Source organism: Copadichromis virginalis, linkage group LG11 (genome assembly GCF_057382275.1).
Source record: "Copadichromis virginalis isolate Kocher_CV1m ecotype Utaka linkage group LG11, C_Virginalis_male_GT1.1, whole genome shotgun sequence".
NCBI classification, from domain to species: domain Eukaryota; kingdom Metazoa; phylum Chordata; class Actinopteri; order Cichliformes; family Cichlidae; genus Copadichromis; species Copadichromis virginalis.
The window spans coordinates 18,994,581-19,016,284 of NC_140628.1; the positions used below are offsets into that span (position 1 = coordinate 18,994,581).

At 42.2% G+C, this 21,704-nt stretch overlaps 1 protein-coding gene across 2 annotated transcripts in view; it reads left to right on the forward strand.

Annotated features, from left to right (window-relative positions):
- zfpm2a (zinc finger protein, FOG family member 2a) overlaps positions 1-21,704 on the forward strand; it is a 127,046-nt gene that overhangs the window by 58,378 nt on the left and 46,964 nt on the right. For both annotated transcript variants that reach the window (XM_085473455.1, XM_085473456.1), the window contains exon 4: positions 5,748-5,872. In XM_085473455.1, coding sequence (XP_085329581.1) covers positions 5,748-5,872 — 125 coding nt within the window. The remainder of the gene's footprint in view (positions 1-5,747; positions 5,873-21,704) is intronic.

Genomic DNA, 21,704 nt, shown 5'->3' on the forward strand with positions numbered 1-21,704 from the left:
AGCCTGCTGGCCACACTGCACATTACTCTTAATTGTCCATTAACCTTGAATGACACCACGGCATGACATACGTTAGCCTTTAAAGCACAGAATGAAGATGACAATGATCCCACTTCAAGTTAAACAGTGAAAAAACCACATGAAAATGACATGGTGACATGAAATACTTACCTTACTTACATGGACGCTTGCCTACTTCAGATTTCCCACATTCAAACAGCATGCTCATGTGCAGGGCAAAAATTACTAATCTGACTTGTTGCACATGTACAGTTATTTCAGGTTTTTCGACTGTCCCTCTTTTTCATCTGTAACTCGGTCTACCCTAAAAGGCAAAAACAGTAAGAAAGCAGATAAGATGCTCTCTTTATTTTAAACAAAACCTCTCCCCAGCCTTAACAATGTGTGCTAGCTGCCTCACCTTAAAAATAATTATTTGGCGCAGCCTAAATCTAAGTCAGGTTAGGTTTTAGAGCGGATATTGTAAAAAGCATAATGTGTGCAATCAGTCGTCTTATCAGGAGACTGAGTTGAAACACCCATAATTACATCTGTCTTTTTAAAAAACGGTACTTCATGGGCATTGTTGCATGTATCAACAACTAGAGGCTCGGAGACTTCCATCCGAACGACCTCCATAGCCACCCCCTAGCCCCCTGCTCAGCCTGTGTGGAGTGTCACAGCTAAAATGCCCTAATCCCTTTGGCTTGTTTAACTCTTTCCCCTCAAGCCATCCACTGCCTGAAAACAAGCCTGACCTGAAGGGGTGAATCCCCCCTACTAAGCCCTCTCTCCTTCACCCCCTCCACACTCCCACCCCCCCTCCCGCTGTGGCCTGGAAACTTGCTCCCCAGCAAACGTTCTCCCCGCTGCTCAAGGCCAAGCGCGGCCACATGTAGGCAGGGTTAGGGCGGGTTTGGGGAGGGCGGAGGGGCGGGGTGAGGACAGAGGAAGACGAGGTGGTGGTGCTGCTGGTGGTGGGGGTCCGCAGTTGTGTTAACACAAGTGCCTTTTTCAAAGATAATAGTGTGGGCTCTGGGTTATAAATGATGCATTTTGCTCACTTGGACCTGATAATAGGGTTTGGGTAGGAGGGGGGAGAAAGTTCGTTGCTCTCTTATCAGAGCTCTGTGACATTTCTCCTTCAGCTGTAAAATTTCATATCACATATCTGCTTTAAAGATGTGGCACCTTTTGTTGAACTGATACACTGCGTTCCATTTCACCCCATATGCCGCTCTCATGGTATATTAATTTATAGCCCATTTGCTGGCTCTATAGCATGGCCTATCAGTGGAGATGACTTGGATTCAGTGGGACATCTGTGAATTGCCACGCACAGGTTATTGAACTTTGAACAGCAGACATTTGTTTGCCTTGATTCAGAGGCGCTGCTTGATATCAAGAAGGATCGCCTGTTGTGCGGCGCTCAAGCACAGTTTCCCCTCTTGTTTCGACTCTGTCGTTCCTTGTTTTTCCCGCAACATCTGCCTTTACTGTTAATATACTCGCACTAACTGGATAAAGGTGAAGTAGACCACAGACTGGAATGGCTATTTTAGTGCTGCGGGTAATTTCTTTTCCTCAAAGTAAGTTTGTTCTTTGAACTAGTTACAGAAGTTAAATTCACATGGAAAATACCTCGAGCGGATCCCGGTTCTTTAACAAATGTTAATATGCTTCAGCGAGATGATGATGATGTCATTTGTCATTTCTGACCATTAGCAGAGGCCCCACTCCAGGCCAGAAATTATATTAAGAAAATTCAGGTCTGAACGTCTTATGCATTAATAAAAACATTTGTACTAAAATGCGAATCAGTCATTGAATTTTAAAGTATAGGGTGGACGAATATTTCAGTTGGAGCCTTGAATTACGGACAGATGACAAATTAAAGGAAAAAAACACTGGGTCACTAGCACAGCCGCAGTGATTCCTCAAGTCTTTTGAACTATCTGTAGCTCTTCTTAAGGGACGTTTAGTTATTTTAGTGTTTTCACAAAGAAAATCACGAACACTGTTGGTCCAGAATCCCCCTGTAAACCAGTCACCCATTTGACTGGTAACCTCTCCATCCTGCCCTGTAGATGTGCACATGACCATCATGGAAGTGTGTCCCCTCCAATCTAGGAAGAAATTCTTAAAAGTAATCATGAAAAACACAAACTTGGATTGAATTTCAGATCCTCCTCCCTCCAAAGAGACAAGTGAGCCCAGATCACTCTAGGGAAATACTCCTGTAATTTGTAAGTCAAACCTGTTGTAATCTTGTAGAATTACACAAAAAAAGATTAATTTTAAACATGTAAAACTCACATAACAAATATCATATCAAATAAAATAAGCACTATGCAATCAAACATAGTAGGAGGAAGTATTTATAATGTGATATGCAAGAATTACATAGCCTACCCAAGACTGCAGTGGACAAACTAGTGGAAATCAGTTCACCCTAAGCCTGTCACTATATCAGGTTATCATAGTCAGCAAATTTAAAGAAAATCAAAAATAATCATATCTCTATCTTTTTTTGTCAAATTGATTAAAAACCAAATACAGATACACAGAAGGTATGAGACAATCCATAACTATACAAAACCACACAAAAAGAATAATTTACAAATTTGTCACATGGATATTCAGCGTAACACTTACTGCCAGTCCATGCTTATCCTCACACCCCTAGCGCAGCCCTATAAAACACAGCTTTCGTTTCGAATGTATTAACCTCTGTGAACGTCGTATAGCTGTAATAAAGATCTGTAACAAGCTAATGCAGAATGTAATGCAAATGTGAAATTGTCAGGTGGTGGAATAAGATCATTTTCCCCAACATAATGGAGAAATAAAAAAAAGGTGAATTGCATGTTAAGGGATTGTTGAAAAGAGTTTCATTAGATGTAATAACATTATTCAAAAGTAGAAAGTGGCAGTTCACCTCTGTCTGTCAATGGTCCACACCCATTTATTCTTCACATCATAGCAGGCTGGCATCCTGCCACTGAGAAACTCATTAGCATTCAGTCGTACACCGGAGATGGGAGAGAGGGAGACGAGGTTCCCCATTTCTTTGCACCAGAGCAGAAAAGAAAGACAGGACACACATGCACACATTAAAAAAACAAAAAAACAAACAGATGCCAGTGTGGAGCATCTTGGGTGCTATCTGAGGAAGATCTCTCCACACAAAGGGACATTCATTGGTCTGCCAAGTATCTGTGGAGTGCAGGAACAGACCCTAGAGTCTAGCGACAGATGATGATCTTATCGAGGGTGGGGTGGTGGTTAGGTGGGGGTGGTGGTGGTTGTGGATAAAGGTTGTGGTGAGGTTTTGGTTGGGGATTTGGAGGGGGGGGGGCTCTCGAGCCACATCACGAGCTCGTGTTTTGCCAAGTGTGTGGCATTTGAGAATTGGATGATGAGGAAAACACTGAAGAGAGAGAACACAGACGCTGGGTTTGTTAAATCTCCTAATAGCCCATTATGAGCTTTCCTCTTAGTTCAGTCTGCCGCTCGCAGTTTGACGGGTTAAACAGTGTGACTTCTGTATTTGTTCTAAATTTATTTGTAATGAGTATAGGTAATAGAGTTGGGATTTGGGGGCTTGTAAGAAATTGAATTATCACTGTGACATAAAGAGTTTATGCAACCGTAATTACAAAAGTTGTCAGCAGCTAGTAGTTGATGACAGAACACATCTGTCAATATAACTTATTTATTTATTTATTTTAGTTTATTTTCTTTTTTTTTTGCCTTGCAACATTCACAAACCTGTAAATGCCCATAGAGACACAGACAGCCCATGAAGGGGACTCATTATTCATCCATGGGTGTTTTTGTGGAGATCTTCCACTAGTATCTGCAACAGATGTGACAAGCCATCTGTGAGCCAAGGTCCTCAGGCAACATTTGGTGTGAGATGCACACAACTGGCACCTAAACATGGTGGACCACAAACCGCACAAATTGAATCGTACCCTCTTTACCCCCCTCCTCTTTCTCACACCTAACGCTACCCATTACCCCCTTTTTTCTTTTTACTCCAATCACCCCCCCATCCATCCACCCAGAGAAGAGAAAGAGAAGGAGAAAGGAATCAGAGTTGTTGGCTGGGGATGGCTTTAGCTGTGTGTCAAGCGGGGCTAAACAGGAACTTGCATCCAAGCGGTTAAAGGCCGTGGGTCTTATCTGAGGACAAACAGAATGCATCAAGCGGTGGCTGTTGCTCTCAGTGATGACGACCAGCTGTGCACCAATGTTTAATTATTTCTCTGTAATGAGCTTACCCACCTTCCACTGCAGCACCAGGAGGACAGCATGCAACAGCAGGAACAAGGGAGGAGAGGGGGGGCAGAGGATACAGAGGGAGGGTGAGAATGAGATAATGTAGTCCAGATTATCTTGTTTTTATACGGTCAATTTCATAAGTATAAGTAAATGTCCAGGGCATCTGTTTCAATCTTATAACAGGTCTGGGGAGTGATTTTATTTTTTTTATCAGAGGTGACGTTTAGCTTTTTAATGCCACAGCTGCGACTGTTCTTGATGAATATATGATCGCCAAGGCATGATTTTCTAGTGGGCAGTAACACGAGCCCGATGTTTCAGTCATGTTTATGCATGCAAAGCTTCACATAAGCACACATTTCCATAGAGCCCTAACGGTGGAGCACAATAGCCGGCCACTGATACATGGTTGATATTTACAGAGTAGAACAGGGCTGAATAGGTCATTATACCAAATACACGTCGTAAAGTTCACTGATCATTTCAACCCATTCATCGTGAACCAAATGCCCCGAATACCTTTTAGCCTCATGTGTTAACAAACAGGTTATGAGACACAGTGTTAACAACACATGTAGAGTTCGGTTTGTATATTAATAACACGCATTATGATCACTCGTCCGGACACACTGGGGTATATTTACCAGGTTTGCTTCATGCTGATGGCCTAAAGCTGACCTGAATTTGCACTTCCCAAAGGTCACCTCAGTCTTATTTAAAGAAGTTCTGAAACGTGACTCACGCCTGATAAGAACATTATTTGAACTTCTCGTGTCCATGGAGACTATAAAGCGAGACCAAATGTTGCTACAGATGTTTGAATCCAGCAGCACTTCTCAGAATTGTCAAGGCAACTAGTTAAGAGCTGCATACTTTCTCTTTGCAACACACACTCAGAGAAACATCCTTCTCTGTAAACTATGTCACAGCCTGCCATGAGTTTTATCATAACTGTTTGATTAATCACCACGTCAAAAAGAGTACACTGAATCTAAGAGATAAGATAGCTGGGTGGTTGGGGGGATGAGTGCTGGTAGTACTAACAGTGCTATCCGTTTCCACTGTTAATTAACTGAAGATCTGCACAGCACTAACAAGGGTCCTGCCTTCCCGGAACAACAGGAATAGGGCTGCCACTCGCTGCTCTCACCAGCCAGTAAGCCTGCACTGTCTCACAGAGATTATCTCTACACAAGACACCTTTCAAGTAGGGTTAGCACACCATGTGTCTGAGGAACACCATCAGATGGATGCTCGCTTGATTTGCTTATCCACTTTGAAGCTGCTTGGATTTTAACCTCCACTTTTTTTTTCTTTTTTTTTTGAGGGAGTAAAAGGATTGCACATGTAGGTTTAAGCCAAAATAAGAATGAATGAACATAGCTGTGACTTGATGTAGAACTTGTGCGCCATATAGAGCATTATGGCTGACTGCTTTGGCGTCTGGTGTGTTTTTTCAGGAGAGCTGGACGCATTCCTTAAAGATGGTGAGCGTCGTATCCACAGCCGGCAGCAGCTCCCTTTGGGGACAACATGGGGACCCTTTGAGGGGAAGATTGAAATGAGCACTGAAAACTCTACACTGGTAAGTTCTCGTTTGGCCAACTACTGTAAAACATTAAACATGTAGCTATAAAGCATCCTTAAAATATGAGCAGAACTCACTAAAATGATAGTACAGTCTATATTATAAAATAAAAGTATGATTTAAGAAGTGAAATGAAGATAAAGTGTCAAATAAATTTTAATTAAATGGGATCAGGCCCACTGTTCCAGAGTCCTAAAAGAAAACAGTGAGTCAGCTCTGCTGTCTATTCAAAATGTCAGTGTCTCAACACTTCAGGGATCTTTGTGTGCTTTTGTTTAGAAGGGAAAGGGAACATTTCAATAATCAAAAAGTGATGCAACGAAGGCATTCTGGTACCTACGGTGAAATATAAACAAAACAGTCGTTGAAAGCGATAAAAACAAGACTGAGCTTCAGTACCACATTAAAGCTGGGCCAGTTGTCATCTGACAATCAAGATTTTTAGCTACCTACTAGATTTTGCTGTACATTAGATTGAAGAGAGCATTTATTTAGTCAGGACGCAAAGTCAAGCTTAGCTGAAGTGGAGGCAGATTAGGTGATCTGCAAGCCGCTTTGCAACCACAGACAGTATAAAAGCTGGATGTAGCCGCCCATTGGTTTCTCTGTTTTTGAAGCTTTGATTTATGATTGACATGTCATTAGCCAACGAGTGAGCAGTGGCTTTTTCTCCTTTTTGGAACATGGTTTATCCAAGATTAGCAGAATAGATGTAATTTTACCAAGAATGAGTGACTACAACCAACTATTTTCACTATAGTCATGCTGACTTAAATAATAATTGTATTTCATATCCAGATTTGGCTAAACAAAACTGTATGATATATTTTATAGGCTTACTGAGCCATTTAAAATGATGCATACTTTACAATGCATTATTGTTATTTTTGTAAAAATCCATTGAGGGCTCTATAGTGAACTAAAGCGACTAACCCTTAACCCAAATGCTATTTGTTTGCAGTAAAAGCCTGTTTTCTTATTGTTGAGTCATGTCATGATTAAACTTAGGTCACTAAATTTAGTCAAACTTTGCCCTTAGCAGCCATGGGGACTTGATCACTAGAAAGTTTTACAGCTAAGCCCGTATTAATGGCATCTCCCCTGACATTCGAACCTACTGAGGTGACTCTTTTGGGATCCAACTGGCCCCCAACATAAGCCTTTGAAGTGCATCTGTTTTACCCCTTTAATCTGCATATTTTATGACAAAACATTTTAATTGGTGGATTTGGAGCTCAGTCCAGGCTTCAGTTGAGTGAAGTCACAGCCCGTTATGTTTGATGTTACTCTGCGCACAGCAGCTTTATATCTCTTGTTTCGGAGATCCCAGCAGAGACTCGTGTTGACCTGCTGCTCTGGTGGAGGGACAAGCCCTCCGTGGGTTTGATATTCCATTCTGCATTTGGATTAATTAAGAAATTCCTATTAAAGTCAAAACCAGCCTTACATTCATCTTGTTTAAAAGGAGAAAAAAAACACAAGAATAAGTCCAGGAGGATTTCAGACTCAGAGGCCATGCCATCCATTCTCCCAGATTCCTTAAACGCATAACTTTATTAAATCATTTTCGGAACACTTTTGACTGCTTTCTAAGCTCCCCTCATGGTTTTGAAGTCATCAGTGGCTTTAAATAACTCAGGCCGTATTATAGCCATGAAATATGGCTTCTCTCAGGGTAAAGCCAGTTATCCTTGGGCGGAAAAGTGATTTGACAGAGTAACACCTCAAGTTGCCTTCCAAAGTAACACACTCCATATATTTCTCAATGAGCTGCTGCATGAATTTCACTGAAAGGCATCCAAAATCAACCTTCAACTGTCCCTCAAATGACCCGCCTCCAGACTCATCGAGTGACGTCATATAAAGCATCTTCTTGAATTGTTTGCTAGTTGAGCTTTTCCAGCAGATAAAAACTTTACACATTCATCAGACTCGCTGCTGAGCAAGATGCATAAACTGATTGTTGCTCTTGGCTAGAATGAGAAGTTCTTAACGAACTACCCTCTGAGGAATTCATCACTGCTGTACAGACGCTCCTTAGGTTGTTGGGGTTTTTTTTCAACCGAGCAGGTGCTGGTCATCACCTGTAATAGGCTGTGGAGGGGTTACAGAATATGCCAAACCTCTATCGCAATTAAAAGCAGAGGAAGAAGCTCTTGCGCGTTGCCTTTAAGGATCTCATGTGTGTCTATTCTCATGGGAACCCTTTCAATGCTTTTGCTACTTGCCCTCCTCCTCTGCTAAGTTTCATCTCTCAAATGGGGTACTGGCTGTTAGCAGCTTCTCACTATCTCTCATTAAAGGCTAGGTCAACCCAGCTGGCATGTTTTGTTTTACCAAGCCTCCTTTTAGGGTTCAGTGTAACTTTTTACTTTAGATTTTCCTTTTTTTCTCTTTTTTCTTGGTGCAGAATGAGCCAGAAACTCAAAAATTGTAGTATTTTGCACTTCACAAGGGATTGGTCTCATTTACAGTACCCTAAGTTTATTTCTTTACTTTCAATTCAAGCTTCTACTTATCGAGCCGCTGCATCGTTAAACGAGCAGCCTTTGGAAACGTCCCCGCACGCAGGGCTGCATTTATCTCAGTTATTTCAGTAGGAGGTACGAAAGCTGTGCAAATCTTAAAACATCTAGACAGGATCAAATCTCTGATGCCTCACCAGCGAGAAAAGTTGAAATAACAAATGTAAGTGTGAGGGGAGGGAGAAGAGAAAGGGGTTAAAAGAGGCCGGCTAGTTTTGATGCATGTCAGGGTGGCCAGTGCTGCAAAGCAGGGTCAGAAGGGGGTAGAATGCGTTTGAGGTAGAAATAAAGCCTTATTGCTTCGTGGATCTCTACCGCAGCTAGAAGCCACACTCAGTCATTCTCATGAAGTGTGACCTCCATACACTATTAAATCTCCTTTTACTCTCTTAGATTTTTCTGAAACCATAGAGGTGAATGAATTACCCGAAGGCAGTCAGGTATGTGGCAGCAGTGACACCTCTCTGATGCTTGAAACACATGACCCGCTAGTGAGATATTGATAGAGCCGCTCTAAAATCAAACATATTTTATTCCATCGTCCACACGCGTCACTTAAGGTATGACTTTTTAGAGGTCAAGCTATTTTTGTCGAGCCGCAGCGTACGGTGGGCTCGTAGGTCCGTTTCTCAATCCTTGGCACGACGCCCAGAGCGGGACTAAAGTGCAATGACTCCTTAAAGTGGCTTACAGTAAATAATGAAAATACAGTGAATATAAGATGTGTTTGCATTAATCTGGACAGAACGATGAGCACTTTGGGCACATGAAGAGTCATTTAAGTGGGGCGTGGGGGGGGTGTAATGGTCCCTCGTGGACGCACATGGGAACTGGCGCTGGAGCTGGCCGAGCTGCCTGTGCCTATGGCGTGGGAGTCTATGTGCGTTTGGCGGCTCGTGCACGACAGGCCTCAATAGCTGAGCAGAGTGATGGATGATGCTGAGGAAGAACAGCGAGTGGAGCGTTTCATGCAGTTGTCCAGGCACGCCAGGAAAGAGAGGTAGAAAGAAAGAATGAAAGGGGGAGCGAGAGAGAGAGAAAGAGAGCGAGTCAGAGGGAGAAATAGCAGGAAAAAACAGAAGGGAAAAAGCGTGACAGGAAATCTGGGCATCTGCAGGACAGAGATAGGGTCACATCTCGACCGTTTATCAAAGAGGAAAGCAGATTTCACAGCTGATGGGTCGGCCGTGGCAGGTTTGTAGACCCCAGGGGCTCAGCTTGGCATGAGGGACTGGAGTTGTAGTTATTGCTGTTGCAGACCTGTTAACACAATCACACTGCACTGTGTTAAACACTGTTAAATGTTTTCTTGTATCACTCTTAGATCACTTGCAGGCTGTATAAAGTTGAACCCAAATATAGAACCAGTTATTATTTTATTTGATATTTTTAAAAAATATCATATGGTTTTATTATAATGGTTCAACTGCACTGCAAGACAGATGATAGTCTGGCCTGTAAACTAAGCATCAGACAGGACACTGCAAAGTAGAGGTGGACGGATTGATCCAAATATCGATAGCACCGATATCAATGTTGGTACTGATATTGGATCGATGCGCGATACGATCAATACTTTGTGTCTCTCCACTAAGTTCAGTATGCAGCTCACTGAATTGTGTTGAATGCTATTTGGAATAAAAATATATAAAGATATACCTCAAAAATCAGGTATGAAGCACGCCTGAATTGCATCTATTTCATTTCCATTTCAGAATGCATGAAGAGCTGAAAGGTGTGTGTTGTTGTGCTAAGTGAACATTGTGGAAATTGACAGTGATTGAGTGGTGATTGAAATGTGTTCAATATTTGCAAATTGATGATGATTCGTCTTATAAATCATGACACGCTGCTCTCCTCTACAAGCTGTCTTTTAGGTTAAAAGTATCCGTATTGGTATTGGTCTCGGAAATACTGGCCCTGTATTTGCTTGGTATCAGATCGATACCAAAATTTGCACCATTGCAAGTGAAGGCAGAAGCGGAAGGGGTCAAACTGAGTAATGGACAAAAAGTAAAACAGGAGAAATAATAAAAAAAGAATAAAGCACCCGAGAGTTGGCTCAGAGCTCCTGTTGTTAGCTGCTTTGCCCGCTCTGTTCCTCTTCCTCCTCCTCTCCTCCTCTCTCCTCTCTCTCTGACTGATGAAGCTGCCAGAGCGCCGTCTCATCCCTCACTTCTCTCACTGATCAATCAGACCATTAGACTCCAATTACAGCCGCAGCCCTGGTGCAGGTGAGCGACGAGCACATTCAGCCGCCTGCCGACAACGCCTCCACCCGGCTTTCTCACACTCTCCAAATTAACGCAAATTAATAGTGACACTCAGACATAAATGTCTGCAATCGGGGGGCTAAATTAACAGTCTGGGTCGAAGCTATTGAGTAGCAGGTGTCTTTAAAAGCGGTAATTACCTATGCTGGACAGAACCGGGAGGAGAAGGTGGCCAACGGTTTGCCTGGAGTAAGAGGCCTGGCCCCGGTGAGCCTGGCTTCCATTGTAGGTGTTAATAATTGATTGGGAGGCAGGCTATTAATGAGCAGCAGATTTAGAGCTCTGTCGTAAATGTGTGTTGATGAGGGTGTTGCCGCCTCTTGTACAATGCCATACCAATGCTAATTACTGGGGCTTAGTCAAGGTGCAACTGTAATGAGTCTGGATTCAATAGATTTCTGCTCTTTATGTGTTTTGAGGGCCTTTTAGTACAAATTACACAGTAATTAAAATGCATAAGACTTGCCTAATTAAAGTTTAAGATCTGTCGGGGAGTTGTGTTTTTTTTTTCTTTTTAATCTTGCTTTCTATCTTAATATTGTCGTATGCTGTGAGCTTAGGTTTGTGATACAAACATATCTGCTACTGTAATCTCTGTTTCATACAAGGTCCTTAATACAAAGAGAACGATTTCAAAGACTGCAGGCAACAAGGACATTATAAAAGTCAATAAGCGCTACAGGCTAATTAAGCACAACAAGAATAGAGCCCGATGTTATAATGTTACCCTTGAAACATACATCATTGGAATCATTCTGATACAGTGTTTCGTATGTATATCTACAATATCTGAGCCTCGGTGGAATTGTTCTTTTTAACCTCTAGATTAAAAGCACCTCAAGGAAACAGCTAGCATTGGAGAACTATTAAGTGCGAGCAAGACAACTTCTATTACTCTTTCTTTTGCCTTATTCTGTCATATAGAGCTGTTAGAGGCACAAAATGAAGTCTTAATTAATTCTTTTATGTCCGCTGGTGTCAGGTCTCACACTGAATCCGGGTCAAAAATCATATTTTAGTTTTAAAAAGATTGTATGAGAACATAGCGTTTAATGCCTGTGCGCTTACACATGGCGCCATGTTTGAGTGCACTTGAGTGTGTGTGTGTGTGTGCGTTTAGGTCATAGCGTTTGCGCGTTTGTGAATGTGCTGGTGTGTGGGAGGGCGCGTGCATGCGCCGGAGACTGCGCGCCACTTTTGGCTACGAACAGAGAGCTTTAGCTTGTAACTACAGAAGAGCAAAAATGTCAAGATACTGTCCTAATTTTCACCTGGGACAGAGAGAGGCAGAGGCTGTCAACCGATGGTGTGTGATTATTGTGTAATTTAGTACAAGGGTAGGAATATGTGGCTGTGCAACCAAACAAAAAAAACAAAAAGAAGAAGCAAAAAAAATGCTCCTGAAATTATTCAGCCCATCACTCAAGCCATTTATCTCACCCCTTTTGCCCACCCTCTCCCTCCAATATGTTTATTGTTAGCTACCCCTAAACTTTAACAAGTGGTGGTGGATTTTTCTGTTTCAGAAATTATATTTTTCTTCTTGTCATTGCTTCATTAATCAAGAGGAGGCATTCTGAAAAATGTTTTGTTTTGGAGGCTGCAATCTATTTTGTGTGTGTGTGTGTGTTGTAGTTAATCTGCGCCCGTGGCAGGTTTCCCCTCCGAAACGCAGCGCTAAGCAGCGGTATCGCAGGCCTATTGTTGTAGCCTCTGTCATAGCAAGGAGAGCCTGATGCAGGCCTGGGCTCGCCTGATAAGGAAAAGAGGATTCAACATGGCTGGAAAGGAGAATCAGTGGGACTTGAGAGTGGAGTACGGATGGGGCAGATGCGCTCGCACACACACGCATGCAGACGCACACACACACACACACACACACACACACACACACACACACACACACACACACACACATACGTGCAAAGTCCCACAAACATACAGAATGATGCACGCGTGTTCTACACACATACAGTCACACATGAGCCGACACACGTACACAAACACACACATACAAATCATCACCATCATCACACTGGCACATGCCCAGGCAATTATTTACAGTAACATCCAATTACATATGCAAGAAGGCACCCCAGGATAGGACCTCTCTGTAGCTTAGCTGCTAAATCACATACACACATTCACACGCAGCCTCAGATATGCATGCACACAAACAAACAAACTATAAAAAAAAAAATAAGAAAAAGAATCAGAAGTCATTTATGTTTGCATTTAAAGGTGGCCAGCACTTTCTATCTGAAAGTCACACTGTCTTGGATATGGTTTGTGAAACGGCCGACATTATCGGGACTAACAGGATTTGAATTTCTGTGTTGGACACACAAATAATTTTGGCACGGAGAATGTGGCTTCATCTAATGAAATAATGGGCCCAAATTTTAGGCGGAGAACCAATTTGTGATTGCATGCATCAATTATTTCTTGGGTTTAAACCAATATCAGGGCTGGGGTCTCTTCAGATGGGTAGAATGGTAATTATCTGGCCTGTTTTCCCTTGCTCAATGTCATCCATATATTTATCGATGGCATTATCAGTGGTTTTCATGTTCTTACATGAAAAGGACCAAACATCCAAGCTCGTTCCATTGAAGTAGCTTTTTAAATCGGGGCTTTTTAACACAGATCAACATGACATTGATGTCTGCTTGTGAGTCAAATGCAGAATGCAGAATTGGTTGCAGGCAGTGGCAGAAAAAACACACAACCATTGTTTTTTGGTGTGGGTTTTTTTCCTATTATTTATATGTTTCCAAGGCTCTACTTTCAAACTTTCTTTGTGCTTTGCTGGAACTCATTGCCGCCCACAGCTCCATGCATTAGCCGTGAAGCACTCAGTCAGTCAGCTAGTCAGAGCTATTATGGCTACAGCTGAGCTCCTCTGTTTGCGAGATAATACATGGTTGACTTGATCTACAAGTGAACCTGACATTTTGCTGTCTTTACATCACAACACAACTACCCAAACTGATATGGCAGGTCCCCTGATAAGCAGAGCAGGACTCAGTGATTTGCTTTGTGCTCGCTTTAATGGCTGCATGGCTCCCTCAAACATGCCAAGGATACTGCGACTTCCTCAAAACACAGATCCATTTGCAGCATAATTTATTCTACTTTTGGTGGAGGTGCATTTCGACAAATATAGCACATCTGGTTTTGAAATGGTAAAAAGTCTTTTTTTTTATGTCTGAATAGATTATTGCTTTGTTGGAGTTACCGCAGAAGCTGCTGGAATATGTTTTTCTCATATTCTTTAACTTCAATATCAGCTACCACCTCAGTTTGCAAATTAAGAGTGCCTTTATGTTACTACCACTGTTCCAGAGGGAAAAGTCATACTTTTTATTACACCACACAGTGGAGGCATCTGTTTTTAATAGTCTTACAAGTGGTATTACAGTACAGAAGTATTATTAGCATGTAATCTAATTTAGAAAATTAAGAAAAAATGATTCATTGGAAGAAATGCAGTTATATATGCTAGCAAAAACCTACTGTGCGGGCAGTTTTTGCCAGGCCCAGTGTGCTTTGCTTATGAATTAAAACACAGGCAAGTGTGTTGATTGATCATTGAATTCTTTTTATTCTTCATTATATCACAGATGGCAAAAAAGGCAGAACGACATACAAATGGCTAATAAACACATAGTTTTAGGGTTACTTTTTTTGGAACACTCATTTACAGATACGCATCACAACACATTAAAAGTGACCCAACAACAGTGTACACATAACACACACGTAATGTTGCCATTTGTTTTGAGATCAGCCTCTACACATAATACTCATCGTTCAAAAAAGCATTATGGATTTTGATAGTTCTGGTACCATTGACAGTTTTTACAGTTTTATCCAAGTTTTATACAAATCGATTGATCGGATCTAAGAGGGAACAGACATACATTGGCGCGATAAAGTGTTTAGGCAAAGACAACACAAGTAAACACAAAATGCAGTTTCTAAATGAAGGTGTTTATTATTAAGCGGGGGAAAAATCCAAGCCTACATGGCCCTGTGTGAAAAAGTGATTTCACACCCCTGTACACGCATACGCTACGCAGTCTTAATCTTTCAAATTCAGGTCTTCTACCAGAGGCTTGGGAGCTTGAGGGTCCTGCACAGTATATTTGCTGGTCCTAGGACTGCGCTCTTCTGGGCAGAGATCTCAGATGTCGCTCCTGGGATGTGCTGGAGCCACTTGCCCAGTTTCGGGGGTCACTGCCCTGAGTGCTTCGATTACCTTGGGGTTAAAGTTTAAACTGTTTCAAGCTCATTATAATTGTTATTTGCAAAGTAGAAAACCAGGGGCACATTTTGCACACACACAAAGGTAGAAACAATCTCTACTGTCCATGCTGATAAAACCTATTTTACAAAGCAGGAAAAGTGCAGGATTTCCTTCTGAAAGGCACTTTTTATTGTTTGCTGTTCTGCTAGTAACAATATGTAATGTTAAGTGATTCATCACTCAGAAGACCATGTGCTAATATTGACTGAGTGATATTATTTAAGTAGGATGTTGCATGATGAACTGAAGTGGTGCTTTATTTCAAGCAAAGGACTAAGATACCGTCTCCTCTGTCTCGTGCTGCAGCAGCATGGTGGCTGTCACATTAATAAATGTTTCTTTGAAACTATTAACCTGTAGATGTATATGTGTGGGTTCAAGAACATCCATGTTTTGATCATTGCACAAAACAAATTCCTCATTCTGTCCTGTCTTTTTTTGGTATTTGGTTTAAAGTTAAAACAGCAGAAATTGATTTCGACTGTTCTCCAGGTCTCACGCTTAAAACATTACATTCTACGTAATGGCATGACTTCATCCTCGCAGACAATCCAGATGTGATTGCTCTGCTATAACTGCATACTGCAGCTGTAATGCATAGACAGGTAGCTGTCATCCTCGAAGAGCCTGCTTGGTCACCGTTCCGTGCAGCAGAGCAGGCATCAGTGATACTCAAAGGACCAGTGAAGCTCCAGGTCCTGGGGGGCCACTTTTCACACCCGCAGGGCTCAGGGGTGAGCTGGGTATCCATGTCCTTCCTCGCAGCTCTCTGGGTGTTTGCTGTCTTCCAGTGGCCCATCAGGGAGGCACTGTCTGGATATCAAACTGTCACACTGTGGAGTTGTAGTATCTGCATGCTTATGGTGTCTGTATGTCGTAACCACACACAAACAGCTTGATATGAACATTAACATTCATGAACAACTGTTCCATTTGGGATAGCATAAGTCATTCACTATCATTTACACACTTATCTCTAGAGTTTTCTGAATTTGAACGACTGCTTGTAGCAGATTTAGGGAGATGCTTCTTTACCTGAGATGTACCCTGCTGTAAAGCAAGTACCCAGCAAGTAAACAAGACTGATTTCCAGGCTTTACAGAATAGTCGGCCAGGCATCGACAGTGAAGCTCAGAAGTCCCTGGCTTCACACATATCGTCTTGTTTTACAGTGCGCAATATGTCTTCCCAAATGAATGATTATCCAACACTTCAATACACAACAGACCTCCATTGCAGCAAAGGCGCAAGACAAAGAACAAGAAGGAAGGAGGAAAAAGAAAGAATCATGGAACAAAGTTGAGTGGTGCCAGCTGCTTTGCCATCTGTCACTGTCATGGCTGTAACTTGTGATATGTTGAAACAACTTTCCTGTGAAGTGCTGGAGATAATCCTCGATTGTTTCCATTTGCAAGCCCCTGATAGTCCTCTTGGTATTCCAATACTAAGTGAGTTCAAATTGAGGTTCGATGGCAGTTGCTGATGGCTGGCCAGTTATAATTGTAGAAATTATATCCTTGTTGTCCCTTTTTAAGGAGGTTTTAGTTTGAGCTCCTTGTTAGAAGGCGAGGATAACGAGACTCTGAAATCATACATTATTCAAAACAAACTGCTTCCTTTCTCTTCTCTTTCCTCTTGGTCAAATTGGCAGGGGAAGTGGAGGAAACACAGAGGCTCAGTTGCTTCACCTCCTTTAGAGAAAAGACGGACACCCTACAGGGAGGCAAACCCCTGCTGGTAGACCTTGATAAGTCCTCGCCGTCCCCTGTCCTGGCCTTAGCCCTCTGATCTTCAGCCTGGTTGGCTTGGGGCCTACCAAAGACGAAGCCCTGTCAAAATGACTGGGCGGATGAGTAACCAAGCAGAAAAATCCAACTCTTCTGACAAAAAAATGAAAAGAAGAGCAAAAAAACCCGACAATGAAAGGTTAGATAGGAAAACTGATAGGTAGTAGAGGAAATAAAGGTCTGGCTAGTGTCCATTCTCTCCCTGTTGGTCCAGCAGCTCCTCATTAGATGGACGCGTATGAGGCTGTCAAAGCAGAAATATTATACCGCGGGGTCGTCAGCAAACTAATTGGGTAACAAAGACCATTTCCAGCTCGAGAAACCTCTCTTTTAACAGTCCGTGTGCTGAGACTCTGATAAGAGAGTTCACGTCTAATGCATTTAGTGAAGGGCAAGTTCATCATCTTTATCTTATGTACTCAACTTGGTGTAAATATTGTTGTTTTTTTACAGTGAGACCCCGTTTCTCTCGAGTGCATGTAAGGATCAAACTATTGAACGCTGCGGCAGCGTGCAGGTGATCAGGTTGTATGCAAATCTCAGATACCTTTGTTCTTTGTGTTCACTGTTAGAACAAAGTTAGTGAGGCTTGTGTTTCTTCAGTTGATTCTTAATCTTCGCTCATTTTTTATGTATTGCCTTTTCCCTTCTGCTTATTATAGTTATTATTTGGTACACTTGGATATAGAGAAACCTCACTTTACCAATCAGGAGGCGATTCGGCCGCACAGAATGAAAGAGACTTCTGAAATATAAAATCACATACTGTAGATGCTAAGCTAATGCATCATGAAATTTATAACTCCACCAGAGAAGAGAGGGGAGTTCAAAAGAATATTAAAATCCAGTACCTAAAGGGGGGCACGAGGGTTTATCTAAAGTCAGGGGCTTCGTTCAAGCCTACTATTTTATTGTTTGTCTTTATTTGCTGCCTCTGACTGATCCTAGTCTTCCATGTGTGGTTATGAGAGCAGGGATTTGTTGTGACCCCATTGACAGATTGACTCCCGAGTTCCCCTTTTCTTCCTCTTTGAAGAAATCCCCCCATCCGCATGTTTATTCCCAACAGAGAAAGAGGTGGATCTGTCCAGAGAATATGCCACCTGCCACCTTGACCCCCAGGGGCCTTGGTAATATCCATACAGGTGAACATTACTGGCTCCAGGTTCTCTATTATGTTCCCTCACACAGCTTCTTGCTGCTCGGGGAGTCAGACCTAACTCACATGCAAAAGATCAAACAAGTCCTTGCCAATTGAATTCAAATGGGAAATTTTTGAGTAATTCAAACAGTGAGTAGTGAAGCGACAGGGCTGTTCTGTCCCCTGACCAAAGCCAAACACAAGGAGTACACGTGTGTGTGTATATGTGAGCCCTACCTCCAAGACATGATTAAGTCCCGGAGCACATGCATTACAAATTCCACTTTTCCTTGTTTACATCTTCAAATAGTTCTCGAGACATATGCATAATACGGAGTTACGGCAGCACACGCGCATTTACTCGTGAAGTTGAATTACACGTTCGCCACTACAAAGAAAGTTGGAGACATTGTAGTTTTGATGCTGAAGGGCTGGGGAAGTGAAGACGTTTTATATACAGTATGTGATGAGGGCGGGCGACATGCTGATGTTAAAGGAAAGTGGGGTAGGAAAGGAAAGGAAAGGAAAGGAAAGGAAAGGAAAGGAAAGGAAAGGAAAGGAAGCCAGTGACATGAAAGAAAAGAAAATGTAATGAAAGAAATGATGGATGAGAAGGGAGGGCTGGAGAAAGGGGGTTGCTTGTCTTCAGGGCAGGTACAGCTTACACTAAACTGTTTGGCTTTAGAGTTGAAGCACCTCAACATGCCTGAAGGTCTTGAAGAATAGAGAATTGATGTGTCCCCTCTACCCCACCCACCCTTCTGAATCTCTATTCTTCACTCCTATCCCCTCTGATTGAGCAAGACGCAGATTCGTTTAAAAGTAAACAGAATAGGGTGTAGATGTGCTATTTGTAATTTAGCATTGCTTCCCAATCAACATCCAGAGCAGCCAGTCATCAGTCTCTTCATATTGTGGCTTAATAAAAGCAACTGAACATACAGTAATCATGCAATGCCACCCATAGTCAGTATAAATACAGACCCCATGTGCATTTCAATGGAGCGACGTAAGTAATAGCTAATGCAGCACATGAACTTTGATGCTTACAGTCCAGTCAGCAGGATAAAAGGTGATTTAAATGAGAAAATATTTATTTCCCATAGTGGCGCCATGATAGCGGCCAGCCAAATAAAGGCACATGCGCACAGTGATGGGTGTCCCTTTAAAGATTCCGGGAACAGCAGTGACTCTCTCAGTTTAATCGATTTTAAAATGAAAAGTCAATTTAACAAAGTTGAAAAGAGAAAGATGGGCTAAGGGAAGAAAAAAGCATTCTCTTGCACTCAAGCAGTAAACTAACTGCTGCACAGAGCAGGCAGAGATTTCAGCTGAATTATCTCCCACCTCACATTTGCTCTTAGGCAAGCAGTTTAAAAGCCAGGCGATTGAGCCAGTGATCCAATTTGAAATGCAGAAATGATTAGAGCAGCTTGCCTCATTTCATATCGAAATTCTCTGATTTATGACAGGGCACCAGCCAAGATCTATCTCTAAGGGGAATTAGTGTGCAATTCCTGCACATTTCTGTTATTTAGCCTCCCAATAGAAGATGCTATAGCCTGAGAGGGAGGGGTGGGGGGGATGAAAGCTGTATGTAGGTATCTTTTCATTTCAGCAGATGTAACCATAGCCATTTAGAAGAGGGGGAGAATGACACAAAAGCAGACTTGAGAAATGGAGGTATTTCCCACTTTATTGTGGATGTCGACAGAGAACCTTATTTCAGGGCGCAATGAAAAAAAATGCAGCACCTAACTAAGCATGTACACAGCTTTTTTGCCAGCGTGGATAGCGGCGGGCGAACACAGGCTGTGAGGTTAGCTCCGGACGTTTTTTTTTTTTTTTTTAATTCAACAAAAAAAAGACCCTTGCAACCCATCCATCCTTGAGGCTAAGAAAATATTAATACGCAGAGCGATAACGAGGGCTAGAGGAAAATCTCCCTTAATGAAATTTCCAGTTGACCACATGCAATTTGTTTCATCGCAGTGAACAACTAATTGCAATGGACGTTATCAAGGTGTGAGTGTGCTGTCTGCTGTAAACTGACTGGTAAAACAGGTACAAATCCTTTATCCTCACTCCCATGTTAGAAACAGAGAACATATAAACTCGACATAACCCATACGTAAGCTTGTATCTTTATATATATATTTATATATTTAGGCTGCAAATATAGTACCGCAAAGGACACGGCACTTTTAAAATGATTTGGGCACGCGTTGCCAGGTCAACAGTGGTCAGATGTAATGTGGGGATGAGAAAATGCCGTTATCAGCTATTCAGGAGCAAAAGAGGGAAAAAAAGATGGAAATAAAAAACAATTGTTGAAACAAGGCTTTTACTGTGAAAAAGAGGGCAAGGTTCAAAAATACTCAGAGTGATTTGACTGGAATATTTCCACTAGTGTTTTCATTTGGAAATGGCACTACTTTGGCACCGAGTGGGCGTTGAAAGATGAATGCATAAAGCCGGTATATGTCTTGAGATATTCAGACGGAGCGGTTTTGATCTCTCAGTTGTCTAAATCCTGCAGCTGTGGGATCAAGACGGATACAGTGCCAGTCGGTGACCTTGGTGGAGGGAGGGAGGTGGTGGTGGTGGAGGGGGTGGGCGTGCGAGTGCGAGTGCGATGAGGAAAATAATCATTCCCACTGCGGTTTGTATCGATTTCACCTGCCCTGACCATGAAACGGGTTAAGAGTAGCCAGTGGTGGTGAAATGGTCAGCGGCGATATCATTAGCTTGTTGTTTACACAGGGAAGCAGGGAGTTAGAAGGCTGAGTGTCACAAGACACTTTCTTCTTCACCTCCTTCAGCTGATCAGAGGATCATGGTATCAAGGAGGGATTAGTAGCGACTTGGGATTTGTGTGATTGGTTAATTTATTGCGGTGATGGCAGGTCTTTCATCTATGGCAACATTTAATCAGCGCAGCCACAGAGGCTATTACAGGTTAGCTCCTTTCTGGAGTCAGTCCGGCTGTGCCATCAGCTCTATCACAATTCCCCTGAAATTTCCAAATTATCTGGAACAGGCTTTAGCTTCTCAGTAATAAAAATTAGAACAGATTCCCGATAGAAGCTTTTGCTCACACAGGGCCAATTATAAATAGTACAGCCCTGCCTTGGAAGAAGGAAAAAGGGGAAGGAGGGGAGGAAAAAAATCCAAGTCTGAGAGATGTGCGCGGAACTTATCGTTCAGCCCCTGCTCCACTCTGATCCAAATCCGTGTGGCTGAAAATTTATATTAGATTTTATCACAGGGGCCTAAGTCTAGAAAAATCAATGAAGGTTATCTTTTATGTTGCAGCAACTTGTGGAAATATTGATTTTCATTTTATAGCGAATTTGGAGCATCAGTTTGTAATCACTTCCTCGCTGACTACACTGTTTTGGTCACTGTATCTCTTACACGAGGAACGGTAACAGAGCTCAGAGGAAGGAAGAAAAAAAAATAAAAATACCGAGAGAGTATTGAAACCACTGGAGTGAAAGCAGACAGTGGATAAACCGTAACACACTACACAGAGAGGAAGGCTGGGGAGGGGTGGGTGGGTTACAGGCTCTGACAGGGATGATAGTCAGTAAACTGATATTGTATCTGTATAAACACAACACATCGAACGTTTCCCTGTTAATAATATTTAGTCTTAATTACAAAAATACGTGTAGTCCAGGCATGAAAAATATCAGAAAATAACAAAAATGCTTTAGAGGAATTGGGGAAAAAGTAAGATCAGCAACTTTTCTTTCTTTTTTTTACTGCCAACAGGGGTCAGCATATTTTCC